Genomic DNA, 17,733 nt, shown 5'->3' with positions numbered 1-17,733 from the left:
CTAACATGCAGGCTGGGGGGGTGGGGGGTGCTAACATGCAGGCTGGGGGGGGGTGGGGGGTGGAGGGAGCTAACATGCAGGCTGGGGGGGGTGGGGGGTGGAGGGGGCTAACATGCAGGCTGGGGGGGTGGGGGGTGCTAACATGCAGGCTGGGGTGGGTGGGGGGTGGAGGGAGCCAACATGCAGGCTGGGGGGGGGTGGGGGGTGGTGGTGCATGGGGCGCTCACACGCGGGTCGGAGCAGCTCACACACAGGGTAACTACGTGGCAGTATACTATACACAATAACAAACGTCCTGATGTTTTTGATTTTCCTTTCATTGAGGCCAGTGGGAAGACTTCCTGGCTGTGAGGTTTCAGCAGCATAATGAGGATTTATTACATTGAGGGAACACTGCAAATGGCTGAGTTTAAATACGTTTCAAATAAAACAGGTCAGTTTTTGCTCCCTTCTGTACAGCCACCCAGGGACCCCGAGTGAAATGTGGCTGCAGCGTTAAACGGTTTGGGCTCCCGGGTAAACCACGCTTTGTCCTGATTTGGTAGGGAGTGAAGATGCTGACTGGGTCACCCAGCTCTTCCCTCCTGTCCTGTAAACAAGGTCTTCCAGTTCCTGCACCCGGCCAGCGGGCTTCCTTTCCTACTGCCCGCTGGGCAGTGTTTTGGCTACCTCTGCACCAAGAGCTGTGGGAGGACGAGCGGAGCACAGGCAATTCCTGCATAAGATTCGGGGAAATGCAGGTCCCTCTCCCATTCGTCTGTGCCAATGTTATAAACCTGCACAATGCTGGTCACATTGTTCAAGTGCCAGTTATATCCTCCCACCACATAAATCTTTCTCTGTAGCACACAGCAACCAGCTTCAGACTGACCCGTCCTCATCGGACTAACACTGGTCCACTGATCAGTCTCAGGGATGTAATATTCAACAGCCAAGACATCGAAACAGTGATCAACATGGTCCATACGGCCGCCAATTGCGTAAATCCTCCCATTCGCACCGACCATCGAGTGGAGAACCCGTGGCTCATTCATTGGAGTTTTGAATTCCCAGAGGTCAGTTTCGGGAGTGTAGCAATGAAGGGATTTCTTATCCTCGATGGTGATGCCATAACCTCCAGAGATGTACAGCTTCCCCCCACTGGATGTTCCTGCGTGGCCCCAGGTTCGCCGTTTCAGGCTGCATACATTTGTCCATTCATTTTTCCGAGGGGAATAACGCTCGACTGTGGAGAGGCTCCCAGAGCGATTTCGCCCACCAGTGGCAAACAGCATTCCCTGCAGCACGTCCAGCTGGAACTGGATGCGAGCTTCCTGCAGAGACCGAATCCGCAGCCAGTGATTGAGATGGGGGTCGTAACGGAAACACCAGCTTACGGCCCCTTCACCGCTCCTGTACTGTAGGTGCTGACCTCCCACTACATACACAAAGTTATCCAAGACAGCAACGCAGGCGTGGCTACATCCCACCTCCATTTCTGGTCGCTCTGTGAACTGGCGGGCATTCCAATCCGGCAGAGCAAAGACTTTGCGGCTAACCATTCGGTCATTGTCGGTGTACGGAGTGCCACCAAAGGCAATGAGGGAGACGGTGTCGGAGCGGATTCTGGTCCTGGCAGACTGCATCTCATGTTGGCGGAATGGCAGGATCTGGTAATTGAAGGCCTCCAGCAGGTAGTGACGACACAGAGGATCTTCCACCATCACTGCCTGTGTCTGCACACTGTCCACTAGCTCAGAGGATCTCATCAGGGGGAAGCGGATGTAGCAGAGGACCAGGTGAGCATTAGCTCGCCGAGACTCATCAAACTGCAACCATCGGATAGTAGCATGGAACAGGTCAATCTCATTGCAGTTCTTTAGCTTGTTGCTGTTCAGGAAGAAGACGAGTCTCTCAAGAGGAAGCTGTAGGAAATCCTCCTCCTCTGCAATCTGTAGGAAGTGAGCAAAGGTGAAGACATCCACTGACTCCTTCAGGGAGGAGAGGTTGAAAGTGGTGGCCATCTGACCAATATTGAGACAGGTCTCCACACTCATGGCTGACTTCAGGAACTGCTCACACAATTCAACCACAGGCACAATCTGCAGGAAGACAGCAGCTCCCAGTACATCTTGGATACAATCGAGGTCCAGGGTCACCTCAGCGCTATACGCAAAATCAATTATGTGTTTGAGGCCCTTGGCAGACACGCCTTTCAACTCAATAACATCCTGGCCCGCTTCCCGCATTCCCCCGGTGAACATTGCCCTAGAAAGGAAGAAATAGAAACAAGAATTAACTGAACACATCCAGATGGATGATCTCAGCTTGATCACAATGTATGATCCTGTTTGTTAACCCTCTTAGGGGAATAATCCCGTCTTCCCCACACAACTGAACGACTTCATCCATGGTACAAAAAGCATTCTTTCTGGTTGTATCACAGCTTGGTATGGCTCCTGCTCTGCCCAAGACCGCAAGGAACTACAGAGTCGCAAATGTAGCCCAATCCATCACGCAAACCAGCCTCCCATCCACTGACTCTGTCTACACTTCCCGCTGCCTCGGCAAAGTAGCCAGCATAATTAAGGACCCCACGCACCCTGGATATTCTCTCTTCCACCTTCTTCCTTCGGGGAAAAAGATACAAAAGTCTGACGTCATGTACCAACCGACTCAAGAACAGCTTCTTCCCTGCTGCCATCAGACCGTTGAATGGACTTACCTTGCATTAAGTTGATCTTTCTCTACACCCTAGCTATAACTGTAACACTACATTCTGCACTCTTTCGTTTCCTTCTCTATGAACGGTATGCTTTGTCTGTATAGCGCGCAAGAAACAATACTTTTCACTGTATGTTAATACATGTGACAATAATAAATCAAATCAAAAATCAAAAGCAAAATACTGTGGATGCTGGAAATCTGAAATCAAAACAGAACATGCTTGAACTACTCAACAGGTCAGGGAGCAACAGGAGAGACAAACCAAGTTAACGTTTCAGGCTGTGATCTTTCATCAGAGTTTCCAGATATGTTAACTCACTCCCCGTTTGTGCCTAACCTTTGTTTCCTGTTAGCTTGGTCTATCCATGCCAACGTTACCCCCGATACCGTGGACTTTTATTTTCCACAATAACCTTTGACGAGGCACCCAATCAAACGCCTTCTGGAAACCCAAGTACAGTATATAGGAACATATGAACAAGGAGCAGGAGTAGACCATTCAGCCCTTCAAGCCTGTTCCTCCATCTAATAAAATCATGACTGATCTGATTGTAATCTCAAATCTGCATCCCGCCTGCCCCCGATAACCCATTATCCCCTTACTGAGCAAGTATCTATCCACCTCTGCTTTAAAAATATCCAAAATCTCTACTTCCAGAATTCGCTCAGTACCACTTTGGTGACTATAGTAAGAAGTCTCACAACACCAGGTTAAAGTTCAACAGTTTATTTGGTATCACGAGCTTTCGGAGCGCTGCTCCTTCATCAGGTGACACCTGATGCTCATCCCAGTCCAACACCAGCATCTCCACACCTTTGGTGACTGTAGTTGCCGTGTGTTGCTCCTCCCTCCCATGTCCAGATTTACAGCTATTTCTGGGATGTTACTTATATCCTCTCCACTGAAGACTGATGCAGAATACCTGTTCCAATTAATCTGCTGTTCTTTGTTTTCCATTATCAATTCTCCCGATTCACTTTCTATAGGACCAACACTCACTTTGCTAACTCGCTTTTTAAAATATTTATAGAAACTCTTATTAAATAGAAACATAGAAAATAGGAGCAGGAGGAGGCCATTCGGCCCTTCGAGACTGCACCATTCAATATGATCACGGCTGATCATGCACTTTCAGTCCCACTCCCGCTTTCTCTCCAGACCCCTTGATCCCTTTAGCCACAAGGGCCATGTCCAGCTCCCTCTTGAAGATATCTCGCGAACTGGCCCCAACAGCTTTCTGTGGTAGAGAATTCCACAGATTCACAACTCGGAGTGAAGAAGTTCTTCCTCATCTCAGTCCTGAATGGCTTACCCCTGATTCTTAAACTGTGTCCCCTAGTTATAGAAACATAGAAAACAGGAAAATGTTTTTATATCTCTGGCTAGCCCTCTCTCATACTCTAATTGTTCATTGTTCCACCGGAGCAAGCGGAGAGGGAGCGATTCGTGTCAGCAGTGGCTGAGGGTAAAAGAGATTGATTTTTTTTTTACCTTACTTTTTAGCGGAGTTATTTTTTCAGTTAAATAGGAAACCGGAAGTAGGCCGCGGGGAGGCCTGGGAAGGTTTTTTGCCCAATAAATGTGAACGGGGAGGAAACCCGAGACACTTACACGTGTTAGTGTCTCCCACCCTCCCCCCTCCTCTAACCTAAAAAAAAAGACTCGGAGTGAGAGCAGGTAAGCATTTTTTCTCTCTCTTTCGTTTCTTATTAAGGGAAGTTAGCAGGGATGCCAGTGCAAGCAGTGCAATGTTCCTCCTGTGGGATGTTTGAGGTGAGGGACACCAGTGTCCTGGCTGAGAACTCCTGCAGGAAGTGCACCCAATTCCAGCTCCTTGAAGACCGTGTTAGGGATCTGGAGCTGGAACTGGATGAACTCAGGATCATTTGGGAGGCAGAGGCAGCACGTTGATACGTGGGTGACAGCTAGAAGGGGTAAGAAGCAGTCAGAGCAGCGATCCCCTGGATCCCCTGTTCCTCTGTATAACAAGTATTCCATTTTGGATACTGTTGGGGGCGGAGAGACTTAACAGGGTAAGCCATGGGGTACAGGTCTCTGGGACAGAGTCTGTCCTTGTTGCTCAGAAGGGAAGGGGGGAGAGGAGTAGAGCATTAGTCATTGAGGACTTCATAGTTAGGGGGATAGATAGGAGATTCTGTGGGAACGAGAGAGACTCGCGGTTGGTGTGTTGCCTCCCAGGTGCCGGGGTCCATGATGTCTCGTGTTTTCGGGATCCTTAAGGGGGAGGGGGACCAGCCCCAAGTCGTGGTTCACATCGGCACCCAAGACATAGGTAGGAAAAGGGATGGGGATGTAAGGCAGAAATTCAGTGAGTTAGGGTGAAAGCTTAGAGCTAGAACAAACAGAGTTGTTATCTCTGGTTTGTTACCCGTGCCACGTGATAGTGAGGAGAGGAATAGGGAGAGAGAGCAATTGAACACGTGGTTACAGGGATGGTGCAGGAGAGAGGGATTCAGATACCTGGACAATTGGGGCTCATTCTGGGGTAGGTGGGACCTCTACAAATGGGATGGTCTACACCTGAACCAGAGGGGTACCAATATCCTGGGGGGGAAATTTGTTCATGCTCTTCGGGAGGGTTTAAACTAATTCAGCAGGGGGATGGAAACCTGAATTGTAGCTCCAATGTACAGGAGGTTGAGAGTAGTGAGGTCATGGATAAGGTTTCAATGTCGCAGGAGTGTACTGGCAGGCAGGAAAGTGGTTTGAAGTGTGTATATTTCAATGCCAGGAGCATCCGGAATAAGGTGGGTGAACTTGCAGCATGGGTTGGTACCTGGGACTTCGATGTTGTGGCCATCTCGGAGACATGGATAGAGCAGGGACAGGAATGGTTGTTGCAGGTTCCGGGGTTTAGATGTTTCAGTAAAAGCAGGGAAGGTGGTAAAAGAGGGGGAGGTGTGGCATTGTTAGTCAAGGACAGTATTACGGTGGCAGAAAGGGCGTTTGATGAGGACGCGTCTACTGAGGTAGTATGGGCTGAGGTTAGAAACAGGAAAGGAGAGGTCACCCTGTTGGGAGTTTTCTATAGGTCTCCGAAAAGTTCCAGAGATGTAGAGGAAAGGATTGCAAAGATGATTCTGTATAGGAGCGAAAGTAGAAACATAGAAAAACTACAGCACAAAACAGGCCCTTCAGCCCCACAAGTTGTGCCGAACATATCCCATAACCCTCCATCCTATTAAGTCCCATGTACTCATCCAGGAGTCTCTTAAAAGACCCTATTGAGTTTGCCTCCACCACCACTGACGGCAGCCGATTCCACTCGTCCACCACCCTCTGTGTGAAAAACTTCCCCCTAACATTTCTCCTGTACCTACCCCCCAGCACCTTAAACCTGTGTCCTCTCGTAGCAGCCATTTCCACCCTGGGAAAAAGCCTCAGAGTCCACCCGATCTATGCCTCTCAACATCTTATATACCTCTATTAGGTCTCCTCTCATCCTACGTCTCTCCAAAGAGAAAAGACCGAGCTCCCTCAGCCTATCCTCATAAGGCATGCCACTCAATCCAGGCAACATCCTTGTAAATCTCCTCTGCACCCTTTCAATCTTTTCCACATCCTAAAGTAACAGGGTAGTTGTTATGGGGGACTTTAACTTTACAAATATTGACTGGAAAAGCTATAGTTCGAGTACTTTAGAGGGGTCAGTTTTTGTCCAATGTGTGCAGGAGGGTTTCCTGACACAGTATGTAGGTAGACCAACAAGAGGCGAGGCCACATTCGATTTGGTACTGGGTAATGAACCAGACCAGGTGTTAGATTTGGAGGTAGGTGAGCACTTTGGTGATAGTGACCACAATTTGGTTATGTTTACTTTAGCGATGGAAAGGGATAGGTATATACCGAAGGGCAAGAGTTATAGCTGGGGGAAAGGAAATTATGATGCGATTAGGCGAGATTTAGGATGCATAGGTTGGGGAAGGAAACTGCAGGGGATGGGCACAATTGAAATGTGGAGCTTGTTCAAGGAACAGCTACTGCGTGTCCTTGATAAGTATGTACCTGTCAGGCAGGGAGGAAGTGGTCGAGCGAGGGAACCGTGGTTTACTAAAGAAGTTGAATCTCTTGTGAAGAGGAAGAAGGAGACTTATGTAAAGATGAGACGTGAAGGCTCAGTTAGGGCACTTGAGAGTTACAAGTTAGCCAGGAAGGACCTAAAGAGAGAGTTAAGAAGAGCCAGGAGGGGACATGAGAAGCCTTTTGCAGATAGGATCAAGGAAAACCCTAAAGCTTTCTATAGGTATGTCAGGAATAAAAGAATGACTAGGGTAAGATTAGGGCCAGTCAAGGACAGTAGTGGGAAGTTGTGCGTGGAGTCCGAAGAGATAGGAGAGGCGCTAAATGAATATTTTTCGTCAGTATTCACACAGGAAAAAGACAATGTTGTCGAGGAGAATACTGTGATACAGGCTATTGGACTGGTTGGGATTGAGGTTAATAAGGAGGAGGTGTTAGCAATTCTGGAAAGTGTGAAAATAGATAAGTCCCCTGGGCCGGATGGGATTTATCCTAGGATTCTCTGGGAGGCTAGAGAGGAGATTGCAGAGCCTTTGGCTTTGATCTTTATGTCGTCATTGTCTACAGGAACAGTGCCAGAAGACTGGAGGATAGCAAATGTTGTCCCCTTGTTCAAGAAGGGGAGTAGAGACAACCCTGGTAATTATAGACCAGTTACTTCTGTTCTGGGCAAAGTTTTGGAAAGGATTATAAGAGATAGGGTTTATAATCATCTAGAAAGGAATAATTTGATTAGGGATAGTCAACACAGTTTTGTGAAGGGTAGGTCGTGCCTCACAAACCTTATTGAGTTCTTTGAGAAGGTGACCAAAGAGGTGGATGAGGGTAAAGCAGTTGATGTAGTGTATATGGATTTCAGTAAAGCGTTTGATAAGGTTCCCCACGGTAAGCTAGCGCAGAAAATACGGACGCATGGGATTGAGGGTGATTTAGCGGTTTGGATCAGGAATTGGCTAGCTGTAAGAAGGCAGAGGGTGGTGGTTGATGGGAAATGTTCATTCTGGAGTTCAGTTACTAGTGGTGTACTGCAAGGATCTGTTTTGGGGCCACTGCGGTTTGTCAGTTTTTATAAGTGACCTGGATGAGGGCGTAGAAGGATGGGTTAGTAAATTTGCGGATGACACTAAAGTCAGTGGAGCTGTGGACAGTGCGGAAGGTTGTTGCAGGTTACAGAGGGACATAGATAAGCTGCAGAGCTGGGCTGAGAGGTGGCAAATGGAGTTCAATGCGGAAAAGTGTGAGGTGATTCACTTTGGAAGGAGTAACAGGAATGCAGAGTACTGGGCTAATGGTTGGATACTTGGTAGTGTGGATGAGCAGAGAGATCTCGGTGTCGATGTGCATAGATCCCTGAAAGTTGGCACCCAGGTTGATAGGGTTGTTAAGAAGGCGTACGGAGTGTTAGCGTTTATTGGTAGAGGGATTGAGTTTCGGAGCCAGGAGGTCATGTTGCAGCTGTACAAAACTCTGGTGCGGCCGCACTTGGAGTATTGTGTACAGTTCTGGTCGCCGCATTATAGGAAGGATGTGGAAGCATTGGAAAGGGTGCAGAGGAGATTTACTAGGATGTTGCCTGGTATGGTGGGAAGGTCTTATGAGGAAAGGCTGAGGGACTTGAGGTTGTTTTCGTTAGAGAGAAGAAGGTTAAGAGGTGACTTAATAGAGGCATACAAGATGATCAGAGGATTAGGTAGGGTGGATAGCGAGAGCCTTTTTCCTCGGATGGTGATAGCTAGCATGAGGAGATATAGCTTTAAATTGAGGGGTGATAGATATAGGACAGATGTCAGAGGTAGGTTCTTCACAGAGTAGTAAGGGCGTGGAATGCCCTGCCTGCAGCAGTAGTGGACTCACCAACATTAAGGGCATTTAAATGGTCATTGGATAAACATATGGATGATATTGGAATAGTGTAGGTTAGATGGGCTTTAGATTGGTTTCACTGGTCGGCGCAACATAGAGGGCCGAAGGGCCTGTACTGCGTTGTAATGTTCTATGTTCTAATTTTTTCCTCTTTATCCATCTTTTCATCATTCTTTGCTACTCCTTATATCCAATCTTTTAACCTTCCATCTATCTTTGCCCGATCATATGCTTTTGAAGTTTGAAACCATCATTAACACTCTCAAACTCGCGCGCGCACACAATATTCCCCAAAAATAATTTTTAAACATCCACCCTCACAGCCGACGCGCTGGATTAAGGATGGGGATCTTTTTGAAGTCTCCTCCTTCGCTTTGTCGTTTAATTGTTCACCTAGCCAAGATGTGGCAGGGTTTCAGAGATATCTGATCTGTTGGTTGTGGGATCACTAGCTGGGCCATCCTGTGGTCATCCATTGACCAGAAATTGATTGGACTAGCCAAATGAATATAAATATGCTACCAGAGCAGGTCAAAGGCTAGGAATCCTGCAGTGATTAACTCACCTCTTGTACTAGACTCACAAGCTCACCCTGGCTTGTGAGTCTAGTACTAACAATCATAGCCTCAGGATAAAGCGCCATCAATTTCGAGCTGAGATGATAAGTGTGGCCAAACGGGCCATCTAAAATGGCGATTTGCAAAGCACTCTGGGACAATTGGGCAAGAACTAAAATGACAGGCTGCAGTTTAAAGACAGAGATAAACAGGCTGCAACCCTGACGTGTGAATCCACAGGATATGGTTCATCTCCAGGATCAAAGAGACTTTCTGGTCACACTGGGTTGTTTACCAGACATAAGGGCACCGTGACCCCTTATTTGGGAGGGAGGTGTGTGTCCTGCGTGCCTCCAGCACCTACAGGCAAGGTCGTTGGGGACACACCCAGAGATTGGTGTGGCAGCACCCGATTGGACTTTATCGATCAGGGTGATCAGGTCCTGATCGGTTGATTGGCAATGGCCAAAAGGGGTATGAAACCCAACGGGGTATAAAGGGTGCTGCGCAACCAAGAATCTCTCTCTCTCTCTCTGACCCCACGAACGAGCTACAACAACGGTGAACATCGCCAGCGCCAACCAGCACGAGGAGAGCCACCACACCCGAGAAGGAAGGAAGACCAGAGCCAGAGTGCCAGACCAGACTACGCAGAGGACGACCAAGACCAGCACACAGATAAAGGCCAATATCCGCTTGGGTACTTGCCAGTCACGCAAAGTTAAATCAAGGTCTCATATTGGACTTGAACTTTAGTATTTTCTGTAAGATAACTTATCGTTGGTTGGGTGGGTGATTATTGATTGTGTGGGTTTAAATAAATATTGGTTGTACTAATAAGACATCTACTCGCAGTTATTTGTCCACCGTATAAGGGTTAAAACAGACTGTATGGCAGATAAGAGGCAACATAAGACATTAAAGATTAAAGTTTATTTTATTAGTATCAAAAGTAGGCTTACATTAACACTGCAATGAAGAAGTTTCCGTGAAAATCCCCTAGTTGCCTGTTCGGGTACACTGAGGGAGAATTGCACGGTCAATGGCTTTGAGAGTGGAAAATCATGTCTCACAAATTTGATTGAGTTTTTTGAAGGGGTAACCAAGAAAGTAGATGAGGGCAGGGCAGTCGATGTTATCTACATGGACTTTAGCAAAGCCTTTGGCAAGGTACCACATGGTAGGTTGTTACATAAGGTTAAATCTCACGGAATCCAGGGTGAGGTATCTAAATGGATACAAAATTGGCTTCAGGGTGGTTGTAGAAGGTTGTTTTTCAAACTGGAGGCCTGTGACCAGCGGTGTGCCTCAGGGATCAGTGCTGGGTCCACTGTTAGTTGTCATCTACATTAATGATTTGGATGAGAATATAGGAGACATGGTTAGTAAGTTTGCAGATGACACTAAGATTGGTGGCATAGTGGACAGTGAAGAAAGTTATCTCCAATTGCAACAGGATCTTGATCAATTGGGCCAGTGGGCTGACGAATGGCAGATGGAGTTTAATTTAGACAAATGCGAGGTGATGCATTTTGGTAGATTGAACGAGGGCAAGACTTACTCAGTTAATGGTAGGGTGTTGGGGAGAGTTACAGAACAAAGAGATCTAGGGGTACAGAGGCTACAGAAGGATATAGATAGGCTGGAAATCTGGGCAAAGAAATGGCAGATGGAGTTCAATCCAGATAAATGCGAAGTGATGCATTTTGGTAGAACTAACGTAGGGGGGAGCTATACGATAAATGGCAGAACCATAAAGGGTGTAGATACGCAGAGGGACCTGGGTGTGCAAGTCCACAGATCCTTGAAGGTGACGTCACAGGTGGAGAAGGTGGTGAATAAGGCATATGGCATGCTTGCCTTTATAGGACGGGGCATAGAGTATAAAAGTTGGGGTCTGATGTTGCAGTTGTATAGAACATTGGTTCGGCCGCATTTGGAATACTGCGCCCAATTCTGGAAGGACGTGGAGGCTTTAGAGAGAGTGCAGAGGAGGTTTACCAGGATGTTGCCTGGTATGGAAGAGCTTAGTTATGGGGAGAGATTGGGTAAACTGGGGTTGTTCTCACTGGAAAGACGGAGGATGAGGGGTGACCTAATAGAGGTGTATAAAATTATGAAAGGCATAGATAGGGTGAACGGTGGGAAGCTTTTCTCCAGGTCGGTGGTGACGTTCACGAGGGGTCATAGGTTCAAGGTGAAGTGGGGGGGGGGGGGGGGGGGGGGGGGAGGTTTAACACGGATATCAGAAGGACGTATTTTACACAGAGGGTGGTGGGGGCCTGGAATGCGCTGCCGGGCAAGGTGGTGGAGGCGGACACACTGGGAACGTTTAAGACTTATCTAGATAGCCACATGAACGGAGTGGGAATGGAGGGATACAAAAGAATGGTCTAGTTTGGACCAGGGAGCGGCGCGGGCTTGGAGGGCCGAAGGGCCTGTTCTTGTGCTGTATTGTTCTTTGTTCATGTTCATAGCTCCTTGAAAGTGGAGTCACAGGTGGACAGAGTGGTGAAGAAGGCATTCGGCATGCTTGGTTTCATCGGTCAGAACATTGAATACAGGAGTTGGGACGTCTTGTTGAAGTTGTACAAGACATTGGTAAGGCCACACTTGGAATACTGTGTGCAATTCTGGTCACCCTATTATAGAAAGGATATTATTAAACTAGAAAGAGTGCAGAAAAGATTTACTAGGATGCCACCGGGCCTTGATGGATTGAGTTATAAGGAGAGGCTGGATAGACTGGGACTTTTTTCTCTGGAGCGTAGGAGGCTGAGGGGTGACCTTATAGAGGTCTATAAAATAATGAGAGGCACTGAGCAGCTAGATCGTCAATATCTTTTCCCAAAGGTCGGGGAGTCTAAAACTAGAGGGCATAGGTTTAAGGCGAGAGGGGCGAGATACAAAAGTGTCCAGAGGGGCAATTTTTTCACACACAGGGTGGTGAGTGTCTGGAACAAGCTGCCAGAGGTAGTAGTAGAGGCGGGTACAATTTTGTCTTTTAAAAAGCATTTAGATAGTTACATAGGTATGATGGGTATAGAGGGATATGGACCAAATACAGGCAATTGGGATTAGCTTAGGGGTTTTAAAAAAGGGCGGCATAGACAAGTTGGGCCGAAGGGCCTGTTTCCATGCTGCAAAACTCTATGCACCTAAGCAGCATGTCTTTCAGACTGTGGGAGGAACCTGGAGGAAACCCACGCAGACATGGGGAAAATGTGCAGACTCTGCGCAGTGACCCAAGCCATGAATCGAACCCGGGTCCCTGGCGCTGTGAGGCTGCAGTGCCAACCACTGTGCCACCCATTTATGACATTTGTTCATTGAGAGGATTGTGCTTGGAATTCTCTATTGGAGAGTGCTGCGGATTCTCAGTCACTGAGTATTTAACAGGTTGAGACTGACAGATCTTTGGGCATTATCGGGATCAATATGGGGATGTTGGCACAGTGGAGTTTTGCAGAAATCCAGCCAGGATATTAAAAGGTGGCGGGCTCGGGTGGCGGGCGGGCTCGGGCGGCGGGCCTGGAGGGCGGGCTCGGGCGGCGGGCCTGGAGGGCGGGGGGCCTGGAGGGCGGGCCCGGGCGGCGGGCCTGGAGGGCGGGCCCGGGCGGCGGGCCCGGAGGGCGGGCCCGGGCGGCAGGCCCGGAGGGCGGGCCCGGGCGGCGGGCCCGGAGGGCGGGCCCGGGCGGCGGGCCCGGAGGGCGGGCCCGGAGGGCGGGCCCGGAGGGCGGGCCCGGGCGGCGGGCCCGGGCGGCGGGCCCGGAGGGCGGGCCCGGGCGGCGGGCCCGGAGGGCGGGCCCGGGCGGCGGGCCCGGAGGGCGGGCTCGGGCGGCGGGCCCGGAGGGCGGGCTCGGGCGGCGGGCCCGGAGGGCGGGCTCGGGCGGCGGGCCCGGAGGGCGGGCTCGGGCGGCGGGCCCGGAGGGCGGGCTCGGGCGGCGGGCCCGGAGGGCGGGCTCGGGCGGCGGGCCCGGAGGGCGGGCTCGGGCGGCGGGCCCGGAGGGCGGGCTCGGGCGGCGGGCCCGGAGGGCGGGCTCGGGCGGCGGGCCCGGAGGGCGGGCTCGGGCGGCGGGCCCGGAGGGCGGGCTCGGGCGGCGGGCCCGGAGGGCGGGCTCGGGCGGCGGGCCCGGAGGGCGGGCTCGGGCGGCGGGCCCGGAGGGCGGGCTCGGGCGGCGGGCCGGGAGGGCGGGCTCGGGCGGCGGGCCTGGAGGGCGGGCTCGGGCGGCGGGCCTGGAGGGCGGGCTCGGGCGGCGGGCCTGGAGGGCGGGCTCGGGCGGCGGGCCTGGAGGGCGGGCTCGGGCGGCGGGCCTGGAGGGCGGGCCCGGGCGGCGGTCCTGGAGGGCGGGCTCGGGCGGCGGGCCTGGAGGGCGGGCTCGGGCGGCGGGCCTGGAGGGCGGGCTCGGGTGGCGGGCCTGGAGGGCGGGCCTGGAGGGCGGGCTCGGGTGGCGGGGGCCTGGAGGGCGGGCTCGGGTGGCGGGCCTGGAGGGCGGGCTCGGGTGGCGGGCCTGGAGGGCGGGCTCGGGTGGCGGGCCTGGAGGGCGGGCTCCGGTGGCGGGCCTGGAGGGCGGGCTCCGGTGGCGGGCCTGGAGGGCAGGCTCGGGCGGCGGGCCTGGAGGGCGGGCTCGGGTGGCGGGCTCGGGCGGCGGGCCTGGAGGGCGGGCTCGGGTGGCGGGCCTGGAGGGCGGGCTCGGGTGGCGGGCTCGGGTGGCGGGCCTGGAGGGCGGGCTCGGGTGGCGGGCTCGGGTGGCGGGCTCCTTACTCCTGCTCCTCGTTCTCAGAAACGTGAGCTCAGCCACATCCCGATAATTAGTAAAAATAACAAAGTGCACATTCCAATGAGACCACGGGCAGCACGGTGTCACAGTGGTTAGCACTGCTACCTCACAGCGCCAGGGACCCGGGTTCAATTCCCGGCTTAGGTCACTGTCTGTGTGGAGTTTGTACTTTCGCCCCATGTCTGCTTGGGTTGCCTCCGGGTGCTCCGGTTTCCCCCCAGAGTCCAAAGATGTGCAGGTGCTAAATTGCCCCTTAGTGTCAAGGGGACTAGCTAGGGTTAATGCATGGGGATACAGGGATCGGGCCTGGGTGGGATTTGGTCGGTGCAGACTCGATGGGCCGAATGGACTCCTTCTGCACTGTTGGGATTCTGTGATTCTATGACCACTTGACAGTCTAACACAGAATAATCGTCTGCCACTCACACGAATACCTAGGTTGAAGTGATAGACTTCAACGTGGTGGTGGATAAATATTTGATAGATCGAAGAAAAGAGGGCTATGGAGAAATGGCACAAAAAAGGAGTTGAGGCCAGAATAGATCAGCCATGATTGTGCTGAATGTCGGGGTCTGGGGGCCGATTCCTGCTTCTATTTCTTGTGTGACCTGATCTCCCCTGACAACTTAAACTCTGACCTTCACCTTGGGGCTCAAAGGTTAGACAAAGGTTGAAGTTGTGCTCAGAAAGGAATACGCCAGCGTGAATGGCCTGTTCAGCCAACCACTGGTTAAAAACACATTAAAAACTGTGGCTGAAAACAAAGTAGACAACTCACCGAAAATAGTCGCTGCAGGCAGCCAGTACTGCTCGATGTACCCGAAACATCACAGCGTTCACCATCAGCACCACATCCAATAGCTGCTCACGAGCTCGAAGCAACGCCAGTCCCCGGAGCAGAGTAGCGCTGTGCCCCAGGGCTGAAAATGTGTGACGCAGGGCTGTGCTCTTATCAGCCATGCTGCAAGGAGACGAGGAGAAGCAGAGGATAAACTGAGTTAAATAGAGGACAATGTTCAAATATTAGAGGAGAGGGGAGGGGAGGGGAGGGGAGGGGAGGGGAGGGGAGGGGAGGGGAGGGGAGGGGGAAATTCAGGAAGAGCAGGCATGGGAGAGTTGGCAGTTTCCTCCCACCCTCTCCACATCATGTCTCTGTGCCCCCTCTTCTCGTTCTCCACCTTCCTCTCCCAACCCGTCTTCACTCCTCCCTCGTCTCATTCCCCTCCATCCTCCTCCCCAATCTGACCTAGCTCGTCCTCCTCATCATCCCATGACCTCCTATCACCTAATCCCTGCTCTCTCCTTCGCTTCCTCTCCCTCTACTCCTTCCCATCCCCTCTCCCCTACTCCCACCTCCTCTAACCCACTCTTTGACCCTCCTCTTCCTCTCACCTCACTTTCCTACACCCTCTCCTCCCCTCCCCCACCCTTCCATCCCTCACCCTCCTACCTCATTTTTCTCCATCCCTCTACTGTCCCTCTCACTCCTCCCCTCCCATACCTTCCCTCAAGAAAGCGTATGGCATGCTGGCCTTCATCGGTGGGGCGTTGAGTATAGGAATTGGAAAATCATGTTGCAGCTGTATAAGACTTTGGTTAGGCTGCATTTGGAGTATTGTGTACAATTCTGGTCATCACACTACTGGAAGGACGTTGATGCATTGGAAAGGGCGCAAAAGAGATTTACCAGGATGTTGCCTGGTTTGAAGGATATGGACTATGAAGAAAGGTTGAACAAACTTGGATTGTTTTCATTGGAGTGTCGGAGGATGAGGGGGGACCTGATAGAGGTTTACAAGACAGGCTTGGATAGAGTGGATAGTCAGAGTCTTTTTTCCCAGGGTCAAAGCATCAATTACTCAGGGCATAGGTTGAGAGTGAGAGGGGAAAGTTTAAAAGAGATGCAAGGGGCAAGTTTTTCACACAGAGGGTGGTGAATGCCGGGAACGCGCTGCCGTTCGTCCAACCCCCTCTTCCGCCCCCTGCTCCCCCCGCTCTTCCCTCCCACTCGCCACCCCCGCTCTTCCCCCCCCACTCTTCCCCACATTCGTCCGCCCCCCCACCTCCCCGCTCTTGCCCCCCCCACGCTTGCCCCCCCGCTGCCCCCTCCCTCCCCCGCCATCCCCACTGTCTCCCCCGCCCCCCCGTCCCCCCGTCTCCCCCACCCCGTCTCCCCCGCACCCCCCTCCCCTCTGTCTCCTCTGTCTCCCCCGCCCCTCCCTCCCTCCCCTCTGTCTCCCCCGCCCCTCCTTCCCTCCCCTCTGTCTCCCATGCCCCCCCTCCCTCCCCTCTGTCTCCGACGCCCCCCTCCCTCCCCTCTGACTCCCCCGACCCCCTCCCTCCCCTGTCTCCCCCGCCCCCCCTCGTCTCCCCCGCCCCCCCTCGTCTCCCCCGCCGCCCCCTCGTCCCCCTCCCTCCGTCTCCCCCGCCCCCTCCCTCCTTCTCCCCGCCCCCCCGTCTCTCTGCCCCCCCATCTCCCCCGCCCCGTCTACCCGGCCCCCCGGCCCACCCATCGCCCCCCCCGTCTGTCTCCCCCGCCCCCCCACCTCTGTCTCCCCCGCCCCCCCACCTCTGTCTCCCCCGCCCCCCCACCTCTGTCTCCCCCGCCCCCCCACCTCTGTCTCCCCCGCCCCCCCACCTCTGTCTCCCCCGCCCCCCCCACCTCTGTCTCCCCCGCCCCCCACACCTCTGTCTCCCCCGCCCCCCACACCTCTGTCTCCCCCGCCCCCCCACCTCTGTCTCCCCCGCCCCCCCCACCTCTGTCTCCCCCGCCCCCCCCCACCTCTGTCTCCCCCGCCCCCCACCTCTGTCTCCCCCGCCCCCCACCTCTGTCTCCCCCGCCCCCCCACCTGTCTCCCCCGCCCCCCCCACCTGTCTCCCCCGCCCCCCCCACCTGTCTCCCCCGCCCCCCCACCTCTGTCTCCCCCGCCCCCCCACCTCTGTCTCCCCCGCCCCCCCACCTCTGTCTCCCCGACCCCACCTCTGTCTCCCCCGACCCCCACCTCTGTCTCCCCCGACCCCCACCTCTGTCTCCCACGACCCCCACCTCTGACTCCCCCGACCCCCACCTCTGTCTCCCCCGCCCCCCCCAGCCCCCCCTCTGTCGCCCCCGCCCCCCCTGTCTTCCCCGCCCCCCCCCCTCTGTCTCCCCCGGCCCCCCCCCCCCTCTGTCTCCCCCGGCCCCCCCCCTCTGTCTCCCCCGGCCCCCCCCCTGTCTCCCCCGCCCCCCCCCCCCCTGTCTCCCCCGGCCCCCCCCCCCTCTGTCTCCCCCGGCCCCCCCCCCCTCTGTCTCCCCCGGCCCCCCCCCCTCTGTCTCCCCCGGCCCCCCCCCCTGTCTCCCCCGCCCCCCCCCCCCCTGTCTCCCCCGGCCCCCCCCCTCTGTCTCCCCCGCCCCCCCCTCTGTCTCCCCCGCCCCCCCCCCTCTGTCTCCCCCGCCCCCCCCCCCCTGTCTCCCCCGCCCCCCCCCCTGTCTTCCCCCGCCCCCCCCACTCGTCTCCCCCGCCCCCCCACCCGTCTCCCCCGCCCCCCACACCCGTCTCCCCCGCCCCCCCACCCGTCACCCCCGCCCCCCCCACCCGTCTCCCCCGCCCCCCCCCACCCGTCTCCAATGCCCCCCCACCCGTCTCCCATGCCCCCCCCACCCGTCTCCCATGCCCCCCCCACCCGTCTCCCATGCCCCCCACCACCCGTCTCCCATGCCCCCCCCACCCGTCTTCCATGCCACCCCCACCCGTCTCCCATGCCACCCCCACCCGTCTCCCATGCCCCCCCACCCGTCTCCCAT

At 54.3% G+C, this 17,733-nt stretch overlaps 1 protein-coding gene across 2 annotated transcripts in view; it reads right to left on the bottom strand.

The window, feature by feature from the left end:
• Nucleotides 1-312: 312 nt before the first annotated feature.
• Nucleotides 313-17,733, bottom strand: part of klhl26 (kelch-like family member 26) — an 18,033-nt gene continuing 612 nt past the window's right edge. For both annotated transcript variants that reach the window (XM_078198480.1, XM_078198481.1), the window contains exons 2-3: nt 14,728-14,910; nt 313-2,247 (exon numbers count right to left, since the gene is read on the bottom strand). In XM_078198480.1, the coding sequence (XP_078054606.1) occupies nt 666-2,247; nt 14,728-14,910 (1,765 nt within the window). In that variant the 3' untranslated portion in view covers nt 313-665. The remainder of the gene's footprint in view (nt 2,248-14,727; nt 14,911-17,733) is intronic.

Source organism: Mustelus asterias, chromosome 26 (assembly GCF_964213995.1).
Source record: "Mustelus asterias chromosome 26, sMusAst1.hap1.1, whole genome shotgun sequence".
Lineage (NCBI taxonomy): Eukaryota > Metazoa > Chordata > Chondrichthyes > Carcharhiniformes > Triakidae > Mustelus > Mustelus asterias.
The sequence above is the reverse complement of the archived record's forward strand: the minus strand, read 5'-3'. Positions and strand labels throughout refer to the sequence as shown.